Source organism: Macaca thibetana, chromosome 5, assembly GCF_024542745.1.
Source record: "Macaca thibetana thibetana isolate TM-01 chromosome 5, ASM2454274v1, whole genome shotgun sequence".
NCBI classification, from domain to species: Eukaryota; Metazoa; Chordata; class Mammalia; order Primates; family Cercopithecidae; genus Macaca; species Macaca thibetana.
Genome location: NC_065582.1, coordinates 107819396 through 107843403, shown reverse-complemented (window position 1 = coordinate 107843403; position 24008 = coordinate 107819396). Strand labels below are relative to the sequence as shown.

Sequence of the window (24008 nt, the reverse complement as noted above, 5' to 3'; positions counted from 1 at the left end):
GGATCACATGCTATCTCAGTTTGTGAGAGAGAGGGGTTAGGTGCTTAAAATTGAGGATACAGAGGGTCTTTTGGTTATTAGTAATGGTTAATCTTTTGGTTATTAGAATTCTGGGGTAACACTAGCAGAATGAGTGGGGGGTGGGGTGGAACAAAAAATTGTTGCAGAAGAGATCAAGGAACTGACTGGCCAGTTTGGGGGGATCATTTTGTGTACACTGAAATTCAAAAGAGGTATTGGAGATGGTAGTACCCTTCGTGGAGTGAAGGGGCTTATCCTGGGGTTTGTGAATGACAAATGACAATGAGTTACAAGGAAGTTCACCCCGCCACCAGGGCTTGGTCATCTGAGATATGGGAGAAAAAACATATTTTCTCTCACATGGGAGAGAAGCCATTGTTTGAAAGGGCTGGAGCTAGAGCAGAACTCCTAGAGGGGGAGAGAGGTTACAGTTGGTACAAGAAAAGTGAAGAGTGTACAACAACAATACTGAGGAAATAGGATATTTTAACGACAATACATAACATGAGTTCCAGAAGACACAGCAAAAAGATTTTGGGAATTGGGGGTGGAAGAGAAAAGGGGTCAGTGTAGAGACATACAGAGTATACAGGGATGAAAGTATATAGGGATGGCGAGCCTTGGGAGTCTTGGGCATTTCTTGGTGACTGATGTTAATGGGATTTGCTTTGATGATCTCCTATTCAGGTTGCTGTAAATATTGAAAGGGAGGTGTTGGTGAGAGCCAGGTTTATCGAGAGAAACCAGATTCTGTATAGATTTCTGTTGCTACCATACAAATTACCACAAACTTAATATGCAAATTTATTGTTTTATGGTTCTACAGCTCAGAAGGCCAACACAGATCTCACTGGCCTGAACTCAAGGTGTCAGCAGGGCTGCCTTTCTCTCTGGAGGCTTCAGGAGAAAATCTGTTTCCTTGTTTTTTCCAGCTTGTAGAGTCTACCTGAATTCCTTGGCTTGTGGCCACCTTCTTTCACTTTCAAAGCCAGCAACTTTTCATCTTTTTAAAAGAATTATTATTTCAATAGGTTTTGGGGGAATAGGGTGTGTTTGGTTACATGGATAAGTTCTTTAGTGGTGATTTCTGAGATTTTGGTGCACCCATCACTTGAGCACTATTCCCAATGTATAGTCTTTTATCCCTCGTCCCCCCTCCCACCGTTCCCCCCGAGTCCTATAGTCCATTGTATCATTCTTATGCCTTTAACTTGGCATCTTTTTGACCCTTCTTTCTGGTATATCAAACCACAGCTAGGAAAGGTCCTTCCCTCTTAAGAACTCACTTATTTTGGACCCCACTAGGATAATGCAGGATAATCTCCACATCTCAAGATCCTTACCCTTAATCACATCTGCAGGGTCCTTTTTTGCCATGTGAGGTATCATCTTCATAGGGTCCAGGGAGGAGGGAATGGACATTCCTCAGAGGCTGTTGTTCTGCCTACCACAGGGCTCCCTCTTTCTTCCTGCTGGTGTTAGGATGAAGGCCAGGTGTAGAGTGGTATAGCTTCAGGTTTATGGTACCTGATTACCATGTGAAATTCATTCTGAGGCTTGCGCTCTCCCTCCACCTTTAGGTTTTCTGTGGGTCTTTCTTGAGGCTGAGGACAGATGTAGGCCTCAGTCTTATCTCTGAAAAGGGGATAAGGTGCTCCTATACTCTCTGGGCAAGATCAGTCTATATTACATGAATACAAAGCTCAGACATTACTTGAAATATATATATTAGGGGCTGGGCGTGGTGGCTCACGCCTGTAATCCCAGCACTTTGGGAGGCTGAGGCAGAGGTGGGCAGATCACAAGGTCAGGAGATTGAGACCATCCTGGCTAACAGGGTGAAACCTCGTCTCTACTAAAAATAGAAAAAATTAGCTGGGCATGGTGGTGGGCACCTGTAGTCCCAGCTACTCGGCAGACTGAGGCAGGAGAATGGCGTGAACCAGGAAGGCAGAGCTTACAGCGACCCGAGATTGCACCACTGCACTCCAGCCTAGGTGACAGAGCAAGACTTCGTCTCAAAAAAATATATATATATGTTTTTATAATATATATTATATATATATTAGTCGAATCATTGGAATAGTATTGTTCTACTTAGAGAACTGTGTTAATTTATTAGTTTTTGTGTATTTAATGAGGTTTAGTGAATATCTCACATCTTGACATTCAGCAGGCTAGAGTTATAGTATCAGTTGATGTTTGTCTTGTTAACAGGTGCAGCACATCAGCATGGCACATGTAAACATACGTAACAAACCTGCACGTTGTGCATATGTACCCTAGAACTTAAAGTATTATAATAAAATTAAAAATAATTTTTAAAAAAGTAGAATTAACCACCCACCCCCCCAAAATGGTTTGGGATGTGATTGTTATTCTTACAGGTCAGTTTTCAAATTTGAATTGATCGTAGAGATAGCTGTAAAACCAAATATGTGTTTTATTTTGCCAGTACCTTATATTGGTTGTAGAGTTGGCTAATACTTTCAGTATTGAATAAATTGAGAACTACTGTTTAATTTCATTTTTTCCTCATACATTAAACAACGAATCGAAAAAGTATTAAATATTTGGGCCTTTCTTTGCAAGTTGAAATAGTTCTTCTCTTAAAATAATTATCATTTCATTTATAATACAAAATCAGTAATCCGCAGAAGCAAGTTAGAATTTTTCATAAATGGTAATAAACGTAGTTAAGGTTTGTTGCTTGGGTTTTGTATTATACCAGTCAATTAAATTTCAGCACTCCTTTTTTTTTTTTTTTTTTTTTTTTTTTTTTTTTGAGACGGAGTCTTGCTCTGTGCCCCAGGCTGGAGTGCAGTGGCGCGATCTCGAGGCTCACTGCAAGCTCCGCCCCTCCGGGTTGACACCATTCTCCTACCTCAGCTTCCCGAGTAGCTGTGACTACAGGCGCCCGCCACCTCACCCGGCTAATTTTCTTGTATTTTTAGTAGAGACGGGGTTTCACCGTGTTAGCCAGGATGGTCTCCATCTCCTGACCTCGTGATCTGCCCGTCTCGGCCTCCCAAAGTGCTGGGATTACAGGCTTGAGCCACCGCGCCCGGGCCTGTACTACTTTTAATTAATGTTAATAGATCCGTCAGTTCCCGAAATACCTGCGGTATGAGAATTAACACATCTAAATTCCAAAGTAGGTCAGTGGGTCAGTAGGTTATTAGGTTAGGGAAAAACTGTAGTTTTAATTTTTAAAATTCAAATTCCTGAGTTAGCCATTTTTAATTAATAATTTAAAAATTATTAACTAGATGAAACTTTTTTTTCTTTAAATGACTAGAACATAGAAAAATAGTCTCTGTTACTTAAGTTTTTGTTCTCTGGAATAGATAACAGGTTGTGTTTTATCTTATTAGCCTCCTCATGTATAGCTAGGCCTTAGTATTGTACAGTTAAAAGAAAAAGAAAAAAAATGCAGCACTTAAGTTTTCTGATTATAAAAGTAATGCATGTTCATGGGAGAAATTTTAGAAAGTACTAAAGAAGGAACAAAAAAACACCATCCATAAACTACCTAGGAGCAATTACAGTTGATACTTTTGGTATATTCAGGTTTATGTCTGATATCTTTTCATGCCACTGTTAATGCAGTTAGACATTCAAATTTGTTCTAACTTTACTGTCTTTATTTCATTTTTTATTTTTTTGGAGACAGAATCTCGCTCTGTCACCCAGGCCAGAGTGCAGTGGTGCTATCTCAGCTCACTGCAACCTCGGCTTCCTGGGTTCAAGCGATTCTCCTGCCTCACCCTCCCGAGTAACTGGGATTACAGGTGTGTGTCACCATGCCCAGCTAATTTTTGTATTTGTAGTAGAGATAGGGTTTCACCATATTAGCCAGGCTGGTCCACCCTGACCTCAAGTGATCTACCCGCCTCGGCCTCCCAAAGTGCTAGGATTACAGGCGTGAGCCACTGTGACTGGCCTAGCTTTATTATTTTTAATAATATCTCAATGAATATAAAAGTTTAGAGGCATCTTTGATTATTTTCTTATTTCTCAAAGTGAAATTACTGGGTCAAGGGCATAATTTTCAAACCAATTTGTTTTTTAAGAAAGAGAAATTCTTCCTTTTCCTGGTTTATAAATTCCTTCTATTCCTAGTTTGTTGAATGGTGTTTTTTAAAAATCATGAATAGGCATTGGAGTTTGCTAAATGCTTTTTCTGCATCAGTTGAGATCCCTAATATGATTTTTATCCTTTATTTTGTTAATGTGGTATGTAGCACATGGATTGGTTTTATTAATATATGTTGAACCTTGTTCAAATCCCAGGGATAAATACCACTTGGTCATGTTGAATAATCCTTTTAATTTACTGTTGCGTTTGGATTGCTAGTATGTTGTTGAGAATTTTTCATCAATATTAATCAGAAATATTGTCTGTAGTTTTTTTCTTATGGTGTCTTTGGCTTTGATATCAGCATAATGCTGGCTTCATAAAGAGTTTGAAAGTGTTCCCTTTTCAGTTTGTTGGAAGCATTTGAGGGGGATTGGTATTCATTCTTTCACTGTTTGGTAGAATTCTTCAGTGAAGTTGTGTATATGGTCCTGGGCTTTTCTTTGTTGGAAAGTTTTTGATTCAATATAATTACAAGTTATACATGTCTGCTCAGATTTTCTTTTTTTATTTTATCATTCTGACTTTATTATCATTGATTAATTTGTCTATTCTTAAAAAAACTCTGTACTCTCTTGTAAAGTCATCTGTGCTGTTGCATGTAGTCTTCTCTTTGTTGTGTAGCATTCCATTATGTGAATACCACATTTTGTTTATCTGTTGTACTGTCAATGAAATCTGGGTTGTTTCTAGTTTTAGACCGTTACGAATAAAGGTGCTGTGAACTCTGTTCAGATTTCTATTCATGATTCAGCCTTGGTGGTAGATGGCATATTTCTGGGAATTTACCCATTTTTTCTAGGTTATCCAATTTGTTGGTGTATATTTATTGAGTTGTCTAAAAAAAAAAAATGCCTTTTTATTTCTGTGACATCAGTTGTAATTTCTCCCCTTATTTCTGATTTTGAGTCTTCTCTTATTCCTAGTGTAGCTAAAGGTTTGTCAATTTTGTTAGTCTTTTCAAAGAAACAACTCTTAGGTTTTGTTTTGTTTTGTTGTTGTTTTTCCTATTCACTGTTTTATTTCTACTCCAATCATATTTCCTTCCTTCTGCTCTCTATGGGCTTTGTTCTTTTTCTAGTTCTTTGAGGTGTAAAGTTAGGTTGTTTGAGTTTTTTTTGTTTGTTTGTTTTGTTTTTTTAAGCACACCTGCTGGCAGGAATCTTTCATTTTTAATGCAGGCATTGACTGAAATAAGATTCCCTGTCAGAACACTTTTGCTGCATCCCATACATTTTGGTATGTTGTGTTTTCGTTTGTCTCAAGATGTTTTCTGATTTCTCTTTTGATGTCTTCCTTGACTCTTTGGTTATTCAACAGTGTGTTTAAATTTCATCTGCTTATGAATTTTCTCGTTTTCCTTCTGATACTGATTTCTATTTTCATTTCACTGTGATCAGAGAAGATACTTAGTAATTCAACCTTAAATTTGTTAAAACTTGTTCTGTGACTTGTTAAGTGATCTGTCCTAGAGAATGTTCTCTGTGTACTTGAGAATAATGTGTATTCTGCTGTTACTGTGTGGAATATTTTGTGTATGTCTGTTAGGTCCATTTGGTCTGTACAGTTGGCCTTCTGTATCTGAAGTTTCCACATCTGTGGATTCAACCAACTGTGGATAAAAATATTCAGAGAATAAAACCATTTACAAATAATAAAAATTAAAAAAAATATAGTGTAACACCTATTTACATCGTATTTACATTGTATTATGCATTATAAGTAATCTAGAGATGATTTAAAGTATAGGGGAGGAGGCACATAGATTATATGCAAATACTACATCATTTTATATAAGGGACTTAAGCATCTGCAGATTTTGATGCTAATATTTGGTGGGGGGGTCCTGGAACCGGTCCATCTCAGATAATGAAGGATGACTGTACTGATACACTGTTTAAGTCGATGCTTTCCTTCTTGATTTCTCTTGGATTATCTGTCCATTATTGAAAGTGGGATATTGACATCTCCTGCTGCTATTGCATCTGCTATTGCTATTTCTCCCTTCGGTTTTATTGATGTTTGCTTAATATATTTGGGTCCTCTGATGTTGGGTATGTATATATTTATAATTGCTATATCTTCCTAATGAATTGACTCTTATTTGTCTCTTGTATTTGACTTAACATGTATTTTATCTAAGTATGGTCACTCATACTCTTTAGGCTGCCATTTGCATGGGATATATTTTTCCATTCTTTCACTTTCAGCTTCTGTTCTTAAATCTGAGGTGAATCTTGCAGACAACATGTAGTTGGATCTTTTTTTTTAAATCTGTTCAGCCACTCTATGTATTTCAATTGAGGAGTTTAATCCATTTACGTTTAAAGTAGTTACTGATAGAGAAGGGCTTTCTTTCTTTCTTTCTTGGAGTGCTATTGTCCCTCTTTTCCTTTCCTCTTGTTTTTCTGTATGTTTCTTTTCTAATTTATTTTTTATTATTTATTTATTTATTTATTTATTTATTTATTTATTTATTTTAGTGTAGTTGTGCTTTGACTCCCTTCGCATTTTCTTGTGTGAATCCTCACATGTGATTACCATGGGGCCTATATATAAAAACACCTTACAGTTAAAACAGTCTATCCTAAGCTTATAACAATCTAACTTCAATTGCATATAAAAATTTAACTCTCTCACTCTCCCCTTGTTATTGATGTCACAATTTTATCCTTTTATATTGTATACTCATTAATGTTTTCATAGTTACAGTTTTTTAATACTTTTACATTTTAACTTCCGTACCAGAATTAAGTGGTTGTTTTAGTTTATACATGATGTTTTAAGTTATTTTGTTTTCTTTTAGAAATAATTTATAGAATTTAAAATTGGTTATATACATTTTTGTGACGGTTCTAAATTTTATGTTTAAAAATCATTTTAAAACCCTTTTAATGATAAACTTCTATGTAAGTTTAATAAATCTAACATTTTTTCTTGTTTAAACAGAATTCTGAGACTTACGGTTGGTCATATAGAACAGTACCTTGAACTTACAGTTTCCTGAAGAATCAGTTTAAAAGATCCAAAGAGTCTAAAAGGTAAAGAAAGGTGCATCTTAGAATGCATCATAAAATGATATTTTTCCAGAAAAATAAAAGAAATCCATGAACTATTTTCACACACTAATTTAAGGAAAGTTTAATTAAAAAAAAATTTTGTGTGTGTTAATTTACCACCAAACGTAGTACCAGCTATGTTCCGATAATTACTTTAGATACTGGGGATTCAGTGATGAACAAGACAGAAGCTGTCCCTGCTGTTGTGAAAACTGCCTTCTAGAGGAAGACAAATAATACACAAGTGAGAAATTTGTGGTTTGTACCGTGCAGAGAATTAAAATGGATAGTGTAAGGTTGGGCACAGTGGCTTGTGCCTGTAATCTTAGCAGTTTGGGAGGCTAAGGTGGGAGGATTGCGTGAGCCTAGAAGTTTGATACCAGCCTGGGCAACATAGACCCCGTCTCCACCAAAAATTTAGAAATTAGCTGGGCATAATGACGTATGCCTGTGATCCCAGCTACTTGGGAGGCTGAGGCAGGAGGACTTGAGCCTAGGAAGTTGAGGCTACAGTGAGCTGTGGTTGCACCACTGCATTCCAGCCTGGGAGACAGAGTGAGACCTTGTCTTACACATACAAAAAAGGGATAATGTGGTAGAGAATGGTGACTGCTTTCATTAGGCAGTCAGAGATAGCCTATGTGAAAAAGGGGAATTTTAGTTGAGATCTGAATGGCAAAAGGAGCCAGCTGTGTGAAGATCTGAGAGAAGAGCTTTATAGGTAGTGAGAACAAGAAAGATAGTGAAATGTTTGAGGAACATAAAGAGCATAATGTGATTGGAATATAGTAAGTGATGGGGAGAGTATATGGAGATCAGGTTGGGGAAAAAAACCTGGGAGTCAAATGCCCATCAGTGATAGACTGGATTAAGAAAATGTGGCACATATACACCATGGAATACTATGCAGCCATAAAAAAGGATGCGTTCATGTCCTTTGTAGGGACATGGATGAAGCTGGAAACCATCATTCTTCACAAACTATCACAGGGACAGAAAACCAAGCACTGCATGTTCTCACTCATAGATGGGAATTGAAAAGTGAGAACACCTGGACACAGGGTAGGGAACATCACACAGCAGGGCCTGTCGTGGGGTTGGAGGAGTGGGGAGGGATAGCATTAGGAGATACACCTAATGTAAATGATGAGTTAGTGGGCGCAGCACACCAACATGGCATATGTATACCTATGTAACAAACCTGCACGTTGTGCACATGTACCCTAGAACTTAAAAGTATAATAAAAACAAAACAAAATAAAAACCTGGGAGAGAAGCAAATTTACAGAAGAAAGTTAAGTGTTCTAAGTATATGGCATTTTGGACACCTTTAAAATCTGTAGAAATGTCTAAAAAGCAGTTGGATATCTGACAGTCTATTCTAGGGGTGTGGATTTGGGAGTCACTGGTATGTAGAAGTGCGATTTATCTAGGAAGTATATACAGATTGAGAAGGATTCAGCCCTGGCACATGCCAGTATTAATTAGAGGAGAAGAAGCAGCCAGCAAGATGAGTAGAAAAGCAGGAGAATATTCTGTCACTGGAACCAAGAAAAGAAAGTACTTAATAAATGCAGAAGTGGTCATCTACATCACATATTACTTAATGGTCAAATAGAGAATAAACAGCCATTATTAGACTTGGCAATATGGAGATTTTGGATACTAAGAGTGAGCAATTTGAGTGGAGTGGTAGAGATGAAAGCCTAATTAAGAGTGATGAAGAAAGAATATGGGAAACTGCTGGTTAGAGGTGGCAAACAATACAATTAAATTTTATTTTCTCTTGAGACCTCACTGAAGCTAAAGTAAAAAGAGTCTTACAAAAAACATAACTTCACAGGACAGAGAGAATGGAGAAGAAACAATGGCAACAAAATTTGGAACTGAAAAGCAAAAGGGAGCATAGTAACTTTCTTGCAAATCCCAGGATCCTAAGCCCGCTGTGGGAAAGCTGAGAAACAAACTTCTTGGCACTATAGAACCTCTATAATTTTCTTGAATTGAAAACACTGTTTCTGGAAATATGAGTTATGGTGGAACTAAAACAGGATAATTTGTGCAAATCTATTTAAGGGGTGATTATATTCCATGGATCCTTTTCTTAGCTTTGGAACCAAGGCAGCCACCTTTTTCCTATCTTAGCAGAAGTCAGTAGATTTATTCCCTAGTAAGAATAAAATAAAGGAGCCTCAAACATGGCTGAGAATGGGGGTAACATGTTAAAAATAGAAGGGTTAAGAACCCAGGGTACCAGGTTTTTATACTCTTCAGGCAAGAGTTGAGAAGATACATAATTCTTTTTTTTTTTTTTTTTTTTTTTTTTGAGACGGAGTCTCACTCTGCTGCCCAGGCTGGGGTGCAGTGGCCGGATCTCAGCTCACTGCAAGCTCCGCCTCCCGGGTTTACGTCATTCTCCTGCCTCAGCCTCCCGAGTAGCTGGGACTACAGGCGCCTGCCACCTCACCCGGCTAGTTTTTTGTAATTTTTAGTAGAGACGGGGTTTCACCGTGTTAGCCAGGATGGTCTCGATCTCCTGACCTTGTGATCCGCCCGTCTCGGCCTCCCAGAGTGCTGGGATTATAGGCTTGAGCCACCGCGCCCGGCCACATAATTCTTTTCTCTGAATTATAATCATCTTAAAAGAAAAGATCTAAAGATTCTGACATTAAGAATTCCCCAAATCAATATTTCAACCTGATAACTCTACAATAAAGTTAACAGTCAGCAAGCTGTATCACACAGAGCTCCAGTTTTTTTAGTGCTTACCCTTAAATATGAATTCATGCTCAGAGATCAGTAGACATCTGAGGAAAAACCTCTTATGTGCAAGATAAAGGCCAAACCAAAAGGTAAAACACCAAGTTAGGGGAAATGGAGAGCAGTTAGGCAGGTGAAAATTAAACACAAACCTTAGATAAAGTTAAGAGGGATGCTATATCCATGAAATATGAATGAGAAACAATAAGAAATGAAATTAGAAATGAAAAACTCATTGGAAGGGTTGAAAAGTAAAGTGATCTATTGAAAGTAGAGCAAAGAGCCAAAGAGATGGAAAATGATAGAGAAAAAATAAGAAAATTACAACTGTCCAGGATCTCCAATATTCAAATAAGTGCTCCAGAAGGAGAGAGAGGAGATAGAGGGGAAAAACAAGGAATAGAGAACGACTCAAGAAAACTCTCCAGAATTAGAGTTACCAGTTAGGAAAAGCCTGTTGAGTGACCAGAACAGATACAAAAACAAGCCAAAACAGTGCACATCACTGTTCAACTTTAGGAAACAAGGGAACTTTCAGATTGAGATAAATAACAGGTCACATTATTTTACTGATAAAGGATGTAATCCTTTATCAGTAATCAGAATGGCTTTGCACTTCTTGACACCACACTGGAAGCTAGAAGATAGTGAAGCCTTCAGTATTCAGAGGGAAAAGTGATTTTCAACCAGGTATTCAGTATCCAACTAAACTATTGATTAAGGATAGACTAATGACAGTTTTAGACTTACGAAGTCTTAAAAAAATTTACCTGTCATGTCCCCTTTCTTAGGCAGTTAATGGAGGAATTACTCAACAAAAATAAAGAAATAAACTAAAAAAGGTGAAGGCATAGGATACAAGTAACAGGGAACATGACCTAACTAGAGACCCAGGGAATCACCAGGATGATGATGAATAATGGTCACAAGAAGACAGCTGGTCCTCAGGTTAGTAGATAGTTTCCAGTCCCAATAGAAACAGGTTGGAAGATTTCTAGTGATACCACTGTGAGAAGGTGAAATTGGTAGAATGTGTAATGTGTTTGAAGAAATAGTAGATTTAGACAGGGAAGAATTTGTAGCTAAGTTGGTAGTAAGTATAAACAAAACTAGGTAAACAACAAAACGGTAACTCTAGGAAAAACTCAAAAGGAAAAGTAATTATAGTATACTCTATGGCTCAGTTCTGAATTGACATTTACAGAGTCAAAATGATGTTAACTCCAAATATAACCACCTAACCAAAATTTTGATACTGAGAATGGGGAAGTGTGCATGTGTATGAATAAAATAGTAATGTGATGCATGCTGAGCTGGGAAGTCATATCACCAGATAACTCTGATCTCAAGTTGCTTAAGTAAAGGAGCATTCGATTCCTAGCTGTAACTTGATCCTTTATAATTGGGGAACTTTGTTTTTTGGAATTTTTAATTTTAATTTTAATTTGTGTGGGTACCTAGTATATATATTTATGGGGTACATGAGATTTTTTGATAAAGGCATGCAATATGTAATAATCACATCTTGTAAAATGGGATATCCCCTCAAGCATTTATCCTTTGTGTTACAAACAATCCAGTTACATTATTTTCGTTATTTTAAATGTAACTGGTGAATTTTGGATTCCAGTAACTGCAACCGAGCCTTTTAAAGACATTGCCTATCATTGTGGTCTAATCATGTCGAACCTAAAATATAATGAAATTTATTCTATATTAGATGATATGTTTGACATTCCACTTCAGCTTGTGTAGAGAAGTGGCATGGCATCTGTATCCTTAGACTGCACACCATGGACAAGTGTGACTCTAGCTAGTCTCTTTCTGAATTGAAAGCATGGGACCTGCAGTAGTCTGGAAACAAAATATTTTGGCTGTTCCACCTTACCAGTTTGTCGCTAAAGTTAATTTGACACCATTTAAAAAAGCTTAGGGAAATCTTCTAACATTTGTTTTAGGGTGCATGTCCAGCCTATTTTACTTACTCCTTTCCCTTTCCCTTAAGTAAAGTGTGTCTGTCAATTGACTGGAAAGATGAAGATCTTGTGCTCGACTGTTAAGAGATGTATCTGAACGATCACGGTGGCTCAAGCCTGTAATCCTAGCACTTTGGGAGGCTGAGGCGGGCAGATCACTGGAGTTCAGGAGTTCGAGACCAACCTGACCAATATGGTGAAACCTCATCTCTACTAAAAATACAAAAATTAGCTGGCTTTTGGTGGTATGTGCCTCTAATCTCAGCTACTGAGGAGGCTGAGGCAGGATAATCGCTTGAACCTGGGAGGCGGAGGTTGCAATGAGCTGAGATCGCGCCACTGCACTCCAGCCTGGACCACAGAGGGAGACCCTGTCTCAAAAAAAAAGAGATTTTTACATTCTATTAGCTAGACGACAAATAATTTTTAGAAGAATATTGTTAGCAACAGTAGTTAAACAGCCTAATGAAGCATCAGCCTATATCTTCTAAACTATATTAGATTCACCCTTCTCGCAGTCAGCAAGGCTCTTCCTGTAGTATAACCCTTAATTCTTGGCGTTGCCAGTCCCCCGCCCCCGCCGCCCGCCCTTTTTTTGGTAGTTTGTCTTATTTTCTACCTTTTGATAATTAAGCCATACTGATGGCTTACTGGGTGCCTTAAAAGGCTCAGATCTGGCCTTTTAAACTTTTTACTGTTAATAATTCTTTTTTAATTCACTGAAATTTGCCCTGTTACTTTTATACTATTCTTCTTGTTCTAGTGATAGAATCAGCCTCAGTTTTTACCATGAAGATAAATATGTCTGTTGGACCAGAGGGATGTACTTAGGTGGTCTTTAAATTCTCTTCTACCTCTAAAATTCTGTAGTTCTGTGTTCCATCTGCTGATACTACCTCAGACACTTGAAATCACAACATTTCATTCTGGTGTTAGTTCTTTTTATTTTATTATTTCTATCTTTGACTCTGCCACTCATTTTCTTTTAAAAACTCTTAGTCCTGGGTATGGTAGCGAGTACCTGTAATCCCAGCTAGTTAGGCGGCTGAAGTGGCAGGATTGCTTGAGCCCAGGATTTCAAGGCAGCAGTGAGCTATGATCATGCCACAGCACTCTAGCCTGGGCAGCAGAGTAAGACCCCATCTCAAAAACAAAAAGAAAAAAAAATATTCTGAGCCCCTCACAGTTCTACTTCTGCAGCCGTAACCATACAGGCAATGCAGCAATGTTACCAGGGTTATTCTCCTTTCCTCTCATGAAGGTGCATTTAAAAACAGTGACCGAATGTTTAGAATCTCATGTTCTTGTAATATCTTTAATCTTCTTTGGTTTAGAAATACTCCAATGTGCATTTCCTTTGAATGTTGAACATTTTGTTGATGCTCAAAAGCTTTCAGATTTTGGAGCATTTTGCTATTCAGGTTTTCAGATTAGGGATACTCAACCTATAGAATATAAAGAGACAAATTTTAGGCTTGTGATCCAGCTTTAAAGCAGTAAGTTTTACTTCCTTCAATTCGGTATGAGACTCTTTATAGTAAGACCCTCCTGTACTTGACTTGCCTTTGCCAGTTTACCACTTGTATTCTCACTTTATGGTCTCATAATTAAAACTTTAAATTGTAACATGCCAGGTTTTTCATAAGGAAAATGCTAAACCTCCTAGTTTCTCAAATACGATATTCTTTTGTCTCACTAAGGCCTGTGCCTTTACAAATTGCCATTCTTGTAGCTTAAAATTCTTTCACCTATTACCTGTTTCTGTCCTTCAGCCTGTTGCTTCTGAAACTTAAGTGAGAAGTTATCACATGGAGCCCTTGTGAAAATGTAGATTCTGGTTGTTAAGGCTGGGATAGGGCCCAAGATTTTGCCTTTGAAAACAAGCTCTCAGAGGATGGTGATGCTGCCCGTCCCTGCACCATATTTGCTTTAAAAAGAATCTTGACTCCTGACAGACTTACTGTCATGAAGAATATTTCCTCTTGTGTCCCCCCTCTAATTCCCATGGGTACACATAATTGTTCCTTGCCCAGTGATAGCATTACACAGTATATACCTTCATTATACCTCTTACTATAATTATTTAGATATCTATCTTCCTGCTCAATTGCAGTTTTTCCTGCAGGGAATGTGTCTTTCACTGTTGTGTACTCAAAGCCTGCTGTACTGTTTAGCAGAAAATAGGCTTTCAACAAATGTTTATTGCTGAATAGATGGTGTTATTACAGACTATTTGTAGTTATATAGTCAAATATATACTGAATATTGAGAATGTCTGTTTTATTTTGATTGATAGTAAAGAGAAAGTTTATATGAGCCTGAATTACTTTTTTTCTTGTAGTTGTTTTTTAGGAGGGGAGAAAAAGCCTCAAATGTACCTCAGCCATAGGTATTTGCTTGAAGATAATGTTCTAGTCTTCAGTACAAACAAAATGTTTTGAAGTCTCTGTGATAACATATAGTATTTCTCAGGATAACTTTGTGGAAGTAAGATTTTTAGAAAACTAATGACCATATATTTCTCTTTTCACATAAGGAGAAGTACAAATGTCTACTACAAGACGAAAACGTAGTATGTTATGTTGTTTACCGTAAGCTGTAGTAAAATGAGCTCGATTGTTGACAGGTATGTTTTTGAAGACTCTTATTTTAAGTTATATATCGTTATTTTAAAATGCACTATTAGAATGATGGTCTATATAATATTGATAGAAGGAGTTTTATGCCTAAACATAATTACTGTTGCATTCAGTTTCTGTATTAAACAAATATAGTGTAAAAAAGTAAGGTATATCAATATTTTTCTAGAGCCAAAGTCAGCAACATATGGGTTGTGTGTTTTAAATTAGTCCTGACCTGTAATTTTGAGTGATTTGGTCATAGCTGCTCTGAAGGAAATTCTGACAGTTGCAGATGTTTCCTTGGAACCTTCTAGAGTCCTTTTTCTTCTTATCTAACTTCATCCCTTCAAGCATCTTAGCATTTGTGACTGATAAGAGGTAACTATAATTAGGATTTCATTAGTTAAAATTGTAATCTTTACATCTTACTCTTGGGAAAAGGGTAAATCTCCATATTCCTTTGATTTTAATACTTGAAATTTTTGGAGGAGAGTAGAAGGGGGCAGAGAGGGTTAAAAAAACTATTGGGTACTGTGGTCACTACTTAGGTGGTGAGATCATTGGTACACGAAACCCCAGCGACATGCAGTCTACCCATGTGAAAAACCTGCACATATACCCTGGAACCTAAAGTAAAAGTAGAAAAGAAAAGACTTTAAGTTGTCTTTATTTTTTACATTTTAACATCTCTTATCATAATTTAATTGGTAGCACTCTTTTTTTTCTTTCTTAAGGGCACATAAAATAGTGGTGATCTTAACAGTCAATAATATCTTAAATTTGATATAATCCAATAACATTTTTAAAGCATCTACTCTTTGACAGCAAATGTACAGAATACTTTTTTATATGTTATTTAACCTCAATAATTACGTAAGATTTTACAGATAAGAAAACTGTAGGTCAGAGAGGTTAAATAATTGTTTAAAGTCACATAGCTAGTAAGATACCTGGAATTTTTACTTGTGTTGGTTTGGACATTAAAGTTGTTATGCTTTTATTGCACTGTTCTGGGTGCTCCATCCATTGGGGATTCTTGAAGAGTTTTGCACATAGACTTGTACACAGAAGTGACTTCTGACATCTGGGGACAACTTTTCTCCCTTTCTATGAGCTAAATAGTAAAGATATATACTCCACCAGAACTTAAGGTCTGAGGAGCCAGAAACTTCCTTAAAGAGGCCTGCCTGCCCCATGGCCATAGCTTTGAACTGTGCCATAGTTACAGGCAGAATTAATGATAGTCTTTTCCTTGGAAAGGATATTTCTTCACTGCCTTTGACAGATAAAATATGAATTTGGCATTATGCTTTTCCCATTCTAGATAGTATGACATCTAGGGATGACCTTTGTGTTTTCAGACATAAAGCAGTGATTATTAATATGGGTTCCTTATCTCTGAATGTCATGAAAGTTAGGAACTCTGTCCTCAGAAAATTCATGTACATACAAAAATTTTTAATAAATTTCAAGGCATACATGGAATCCCCAAAGTTCATACATACACCTCCACCATGATACAAGTGTTACAGGTGATCTCAATAGTGACCCCATTTTATAGCACATAGGCCTTTATAGGCCATAGAAAGGTGTGGCTAAAGGAGTGAATAGTGAATTTATATAAAACCTCATAAATCAGCAGAAACTTTAATATTGCTCCTAGGGTTGAGTTAGCCACCAGTGCTCTTGATTTTATTTTTTAGGAATGGTCTTTCCTTACATCTTCCCATAGCCAGCCCCTTGTTGTCACTTAGATCCTAGATCACATGTCCCCCACTAACCACTCAGACTCTAGTAACTAAAACATCACCCCTTTAAAAAAAATTAAAACTCATCACCCATTTTTATACTTGTTTCTATCTATTGGAAAATAAGGATGGGTATGGCAGTTCACACCTGTAATCACACTTTGGGAGGCTGAGGTGGGAAGGTCATTTGAGCCCAGGAATTTAGGACCAGCCTGGTCAATATAGCAAGACCCTGTCTCTACAAAAATTTAAAAAAACTAGCCAGTCATGGTGGCATGTACCTGTGGTCCCAGCTACTCAGGAGGCTGAGGCAAGAGGACTTCTTGAACCCAGGAGGTTGAGGCTGCAGTGAGTCATGTTCATGCTACTGCACTCTAGGCTGGGCAGCAGAGTAAGACACTGTCTCCAGAAAGAAAAAAAAAGGAAAAACTGTAGGAAAGCAGCTAAATGTCTTGTTCGTTGTTTACTAAACATGTCCAGAACAGAGCACATGAGTGCTACTACATATTTGTCAAATGAATTAGTAAATGAATGAAATGTGTTAATATAAGTTAATGCATTAGATTGTGATGTTTATAAGTAATTTGTGGTTTTATAAAGTAAGAAAAAATTTAAATTATGCTGTTATAGTTAACAAAAATAATTTTATATAATGGCAAACACTGACTCTCTGTAAGTTTTTACTGATTACTAAAAGTTTGAAACAAGATATTTAAACTGGTTAAATTCTTGTTTAGTGTAATGTGTTCATAATATAGCTAAGTATAAATACTTTTACAATTTATATATGTAATAAACTTAAAAATATAATTATTACTGAATTTTGATTTTCAAATGTTTACTAGGAAATAGGTTAGTAGTTTGAATTTTATAGTCCATTAACTTTACAAAAATTCTAGGTTGTAACTGAGTTGATTTACATGTCATTTTAGTATTGCTGTTGCTTAGCGAGTCTGCTCTTATTTTCTCTATCCGCTTTCTTTTAGAGATGACAGTAGTATTTTTGATGGGTTGGTGGAAGAAGATGACAAGGACAAAGCAAAAAGGTAGTTTGATTAGAGATGTAAAATAGTAAATAAGTGAATAATAAATATAATGGTAAATAAATAGTGAATTAATGATTTCCAAAAGCTATCTGCTTTAGGAGTTTAGATATATTAGCAAGGTGGAAGAACTTAGAATATTGGTATGTAGTTTATAAATTAAATATCTTCTGACCTTTTGGAAAAGTATTATGCTTTGCTTAAACAGAAACTGAATTAGAAAATCTGACTTCCCAAAGCAGATAATTACAGGTATCATAAAATGATTGTTTTATAAATAATCAAGTTTATTTTTCTCAATAGCTCTTTGTTTACTGGTTACTGCTTCACATAGAATAGCAGTCATTATTCATTTAGCACATGTATTTATAATAACCATATAAGTTAACAATCATTGGAAGTGTTAGATTAAATAAAACCTGTGATTTGAATGCAGTTTTTCTTATTGGCATTTTCGTAAAAACATGTATGTCAAATGCATGATTTGTAAAATTTTCTTTAGTAATAAACTAAGCTGAAAAATTATTGCAAATTAACTGTATATTGTTGGTAACCTGGGAGATACTTGTTACCATCTATGTTGATAGAAGTACGTGTTGTGTCATGTCTCAACATTGTATTAAACTACTTGTGTAATTAAATGGATTGTTTAAAAAATGCATATTTTTCATTTCATCAGAGTATCTAGAAACAAATCTGAAAAGAAACGTAGAGATCAATTTAATGTTCTCATTAAAGAACTGGGATCCATGCTTCCTGGTAATGCTAGAAAGATGGACAAATCCACTGTTCTGCAGAAAAGCATTGATTTTTTACGAAAACATAAAGGTAAATTTTTAACTTTGTATAATGGAACAGACTCTCAAAGCATTAGTTAGAATCTTGGCAGAGATGCTTAAGATTGGATGCTTCCTTGGCTTTTTTAAGAGAGAGAAATCAATTGCATTTTAAAAGATTTCCTAATATGTTCATTCTTTCATTCAACAAACATTTATTCCATGCCTACTACATGATAAATCCTCATGATGCAGGGTAACTGTCCTGAATTTCAAGTAAGTCAAGCTAGGGCAGACAAACATGTAAGCACATAATTACAAATATGAGTAGTGCTTGTAAACTGCAGCAAAAACACAGGAAAGAGTGTATCAGGGAGACTTTAAAAATAGTTGATTTTTCAACTGAGTCTTTTAGATTAAGGAAGACAGCATGTCACACAAAGGGAATATGTGCAAAAGCAGAGAAGCAGGGAGACTTCATTGTCACTGAAGCATGTTTGTGTTGGAAAATTATGGGTGTATTTGAAAGAAAGGAAAAAGCTAGATAATATAAAGTTCTTATATGTCATTTTAAAAGGTTTTTTCAATGTATATCTAGTAAATCAACACTATAAAATAAAGTATTTGTTAATAGAAGAAAATCATCTTGACAAATGAGTCATGAAAAGAAAATTTAAAGACTATTAAGTATTTTGGTAACAGATAATAGATTAAAAAAAAAAAACCTGTAGAAGGAAATTTCCTTTTTCAAATGCAAATGAAACTGTTAAAGTCAGGACAGTTAGTAATTAGTGCCTCTGTTTTACTTCTGCCTAGCTCAGTTGGTAATGCCTTACCAGACTGGTTTATGTTCCACCACTCGTTGAAACTGTTTTTGTTAATTTCACTTATGACATTACCTTCCTATCCCCAAATAAAGCAATAGCTTTTTCTTATACCTCATCTTCTTCTGCATCTCTACAGCACTGGAAATTTTTATCCTTCCTCCCTTGGGCATCCCTTATATTGTACTTTCACATCCCCTTTTCTAACTGAAACTAACTTCTTTCCTCTTTCTTTTTCTACCCTCTAAATGTGACATTCCTAAGTCTTATCCTTGTTCTCTTGCTTTCTGTACACTCTCTTGCTTTTCTCATTCCATAGCTTCAGCTATTGTGTCTCTATTAAACTACCAGATTTCTATTTTTAGATGCAAACATTTTAGCCATGTATTTCCAGATAACTTCTAGATCTTTCTTTTGCATGTCCTCAAACTCAGTGCATCTAAAATTGAATTTATTTTCATTATGTCAAGTTACCTCTTTCTCTTAACTTGCCTTTTTTCATTTTTATACTACCGGCCTTTTAGTCACCTAAGACTTAAACCTGAAAATATTTTAGGATTTTTTTTCATCTTCCTTAGCGCCATATCACAGTTGCCAAATTCTGTTGATTCTTTTGTAAATATGTCAATATTTATTGCCACCACTATCATCACATTTTACCTCTACAAATAGTATCTCACTAACCTCAGTGCCTGTTAAATGGCACACTCATTGAAATCAGTCCGAAAATACTAGGAGTTCAATAAATGATTGTTGAATGAAATGAAATGCATATATTTCCCCCTGACAATAGAGGATGAATTTTGGCATTAGGTAATTTGTTTTTTCAAAATCAGATACATAATTCTCACAAAAGTAGTATTTCTGTTAAGGTGAAAGGATTTTATATACATATCATCCTAAAATAGGCCTATGTTTAATGAAACTTGATTGGATTTGTGGGTTTAAATCCTTTTCCCAAATGTCTATAATTGATATGAATTTTAAAAGCACTATATTCCACACATTTAGTAGCTATACTTCTTAGTTACTCTTCATATTTCACTACAGGCATTTCTAATATGCTAACTTATTAGACAGTATGCTGTATTTCTGTATCTGATGATAAAATCAGAATTTAGCTTATACTTACTACAAAGTAGAGTATATTTTGTAGAATATGGTCTATGACATAGATTTTTATTCTGCCTGCTTGTTTTAATATGTCTACATTTAAAAGTAGAAAAAATGTGTTACTAGGTTTCATCATTTATTAATAGCTTTTTCATAACTAAATCTGTTAGAAGTATGTAGTGAAATAAAATAGTAATAATTGTTACAAATATATGTCCCACAGCAGGGATCTCCAAATTTTTGACCAGCTATCTACTATTGTACAAAGAGGACACTAAGAAAAATCACTGTGGGAGTATTACTGTAGTAAAGTTTTTGTGCAAAATAGTAATTTAGTCTCTTTGATTAATTAAGATGGAGCACTTAAGATTAGGAAAAAACTTTTTGCCCAGCAGTAGGCAGCTAAGGCCTTCTGTATTGAAAGCAAACCGAGTGACCTCTTTGGCCTTTTTCAGCTAATTTCCCTAATGCTGCTGTAGACATTGCTATTTGAATGCCAAGGGAAGGAAAAGGAAAAAAAGAATGTCTTCAAAATTCTTGGAGCAAAAATCTTGTTTGGTCCTTGTGTCAAATAGGAAGCAATCTCAGGCCCATCAGCAACATAACAGAGCGCCAAGAGAAAAACTAAAGAGACTGGTATCACCAAGAGACCAAATCCAAGGAGATAACTTGCCACGTTATCTCAAATATTTCATCACACCAAAACCTGAACCTTTTGATATCTACCCAATAAATGTTAATGCCTATGGTTGTCATCTTTAATTAGACTGGGAAGAGAGAAGACAACTTGTAGGACTTTTGTACTCCTCCGGTGGTTGGAGTATGCCACTAATATGTCAATCTGTTTACAGAAATCACTGCACAGTCAGATGCTAGTGAAATTCGACAGGACTGGAAACCTACATTCCTTAGTAATGAAGAGTTTACACAATTAATGTTAGAGGTATGTCCAGATTTAATTTTTGAAAGTTTTATTTTCCTCAAAAAAGAAATCACCGGGTAACTTAATATACAGGTGTACCTTGGCGATATTGCAAGTTGAGTTCCAGACCACTGCAATAAAGCTAATATTTCAATAAAATGAGTCACATGAATTGTTTTGTTTCCCTGTAGTCTATTAGGTGTGTAATAGCATTATATAAAAAAAATTGATCATACCTAAATTTAAAAATATTTTATTGCTAAAAAATTCTAACAATCACCTGAGCCTTCAGCAAGTCTTATTCTTTTTGCTGGTGGAAGGTATTGCCTCAGTGTCAGTGGCTACTAACTGATCAGGGTGATGGTTGCTGTAGGTTGGGATGGCTGTGGCAATTTCTTCAAATAGTCAGCAATGAAGTTTGCCACATCGATTGATTCTTCCTTACAAGAAGATTTCTCTGTAACGTGCAATGCTATTTGATAGCATTTTACCCAGAGTAGAACTTCTTTCAAAATTACAGTCAGTACTGTCAACCCCTGCTGCTGCTCTGTCAACTAAGTTTGTGTAATATTCTGTATCCTTTGCTGTCATGTCAACAATATTCACATCTTCATCAGTAGAGTCGATCTCAAGAAACCACTTTCTTTACTCATCAGTGGAGCAACTCCTCATCAGTTCAGGTTTATTAGGAGATTACAGCAATCAGTCACATCTTCAGACTGCACTTCTAATTCTAATTCTCTTGCTATTTCCACCACATCTACAGTTACATGTTGACCCCCTCAAAAGTTATCCACAAGGGTTAGAATCAACTTCTTAACTCTTGTTAATGTTGATATTTTGTCCTTCTCCCATAAATCACAAATGTTCTCATGCCATCTAGAAGGGTGAATTCTTTCCAGAAGGTTTTCAGTTGACTTTGCCCAGTTCCATCACAGGAATCACTATCTGTGGGAGCTGTAGCCTTGTGAAATGTATTTCTTAAATAAGACTTGAAAGTCAGAATTATTCCTTAACCCATGGGCTGCAGAATGGGTGTTGTGTTAACAGGCATGAAAACAACATTAATCTCTTTGTACATGTCCATCAGCACTCTGGGCAACCAAGTAGATTGTCAGTGAGTAATAGTATTTTGAAAGAAATCTGTTTTTCTGACCAGTAGGTCTCAACAGTGGGCTTTAAATATTCAGTAAACCATGTTGTCAACAGATGTGCTGTCATCAGATGTCCTGTCATCCAGGGTTTGTTGCTCTATTTATAGGGCATACTTCTTAAGGGCTTTGGGACTTTCAGAATGGCAAATGAATATTAGCTTCAACTTAGAAGTCACCAGCTGCATTTACCCCTGACAAGACAGTTAGCTTGTGTTTTGAAGCTTTGAAGCCAGCTTTAGCTTCTCTTTTCCAACTTTGAAAGTTCTAATGGCATCTTCTCCCAATAGAAGGCTGTTTCATCTGCATTGAAACTCTGGTATATAGTGTAGCCACCTTCATCAATGATCTTACGTAGGTCTCCCAGATCACTTGCTATAGCTTCTATATCAGCACTTGCTGCTTCACCTTGTACTTTTATGTTATGGAGATGGCTTCTTTCCTTATACCTCATGAACCAACCTCTGTTCACTTCGAACTTTTCTTCTGTAGTTTCCTTACCTCTCTCTGCCTTCACAGAATTGAAGAGAATTAAGGCCTTGCTCTGGATTAGGCTTTGGCTTAAGGGAATGTTGTGGCTGGTTTGATCATCTATACAGACCACTCAAACTTTCTCCATATCAGGAATAAGGCTGTTTCACTTTCTTAGCATACATGTAGTTGCTAAAACTTTTCTTTTTCATTCACAACTTTGCTACTTTTTTGGTTGCAAGAGGTCTAGCTTTTGGCCTGTCTCAGTTTTCGACATGCCTTCCTCACTAAGCTTAATCACATCTAACTTTTGATTTAAAGTCAGAGATGAGGGACTCTTCCTTTCACTTGAATACTTAAAGGCCATTGTAGAGTTATTAATTGACCTAATTTCAATATTGTTGTGTGTCTCTGAATGGGAAGCTCCAAGGAGAGGGAGAGGGATGGGGGAATGGCCAGTGAGTTGGTGGAGCAGTCAGAGCATACACAACATTTAAGTTCGCCATCTTATGTGGGCGAATCACCATTACAGATATAATAATAATGGGAAAAGTTTGAAATATTGCAAGAATTACCAAAATGTCACATGAGACACAACGTGAACATATGCTATTGAAAAAAATGATGCTGATAGACTTGCTTGACCCAAAGTTGCTACAAACCTTCACTTTGTAAAAAAACAAAAAGCAAAACACAACCCAGTAACTGAAGTTCAATAAAGCGAAGCACAATAAAACAAGGTATGCCTGTATAAATAGATTATGGCCACATCTCAAGTCTGAAGCAAGGTATTTGGCAAATTGAGTTATTTTTCTGTTTGTATTTTAGATGGGACAGTTAATTGTGTGTGATTCTTTATGTATTCAGCAGAAATGTTACCATATGAAAATTTGTTAGAGTATAAGTATAAACATTTAAACCTGTACTTTAAATCAGAAAAATAAGTGAATAATTTTTATGTATTAGCTCATTGAATCCTTATAACACTCTTATGAAGTAAACACTAGTATCTATGTGTCATAATAGCTAGTATTATAAAGTAGACAATAGTATCTGTTTCTTGCTTTCAGATGGGGAAATTGAGGAACACTGTCTCTTATTTATTTATTTTTTTTGGAGACGGAGTCTCACTCAGTTTCCCAGGCTGGAGTGCAGTGGCACAGTCTGCCCACTGCAACCTCTGCCTCCCAGATTCAAGTGATTCTGCCGCTTTAGCCTCCCAAGTAGCTGGGATTATAGGCATGTGTCACCGTGCCCAGCAATTTTTTTTATTTTTAGTAGAGACGAGGGTTTACCATGTTGGCCAGGCTGATCTCGAACTTGATCTCAGGTGATTCACCTGCCTTGGCCTCCCAAAGTGCTGGGATTACAGGCGTGAGCCTGGC

General features: G+C 36.3%; 1 protein-coding gene across 14 annotated transcripts in view; it reads left to right on the top strand.

Moving 5' to 3' along the window:
• CLOCK (clock circadian regulator) overlaps nucleotides 1-24008 on the top strand; it is a 121171-nt gene that overhangs the window by 51015 nt on the left and 46148 nt on the right. For 6 of the 14 annotated variants that reach the window (XM_050790561.1, XM_050790552.1, XM_050790549.1 and 3 more), the window contains 5 exons: nucleotides 7109-7200; nucleotides 14491-14580; nucleotides 17310-17369; nucleotides 18046-18194; nucleotides 20931-21022. In XM_050790561.1, coding sequence (XP_050646518.1) covers nucleotides 14534-14580; nucleotides 17310-17369; nucleotides 18046-18194; nucleotides 20931-21022 — 348 coding nt within the window. In that variant the 5' untranslated portion in view covers nucleotides 7109-7200; nucleotides 14491-14533. Of the gene's footprint in view, nucleotides 1-7108; nucleotides 7201-10769; nucleotides 10927-11983; nucleotides 12200-14490; nucleotides 14581-17309; nucleotides 17370-18045; nucleotides 18195-20930; nucleotides 21023-24008 lie in introns of all 14 variants that reach the window. The other 8 variants (XM_050790551.1, XM_050790550.1, XM_050790554.1 and 5 more) reach the window with 5 other exon arrangements.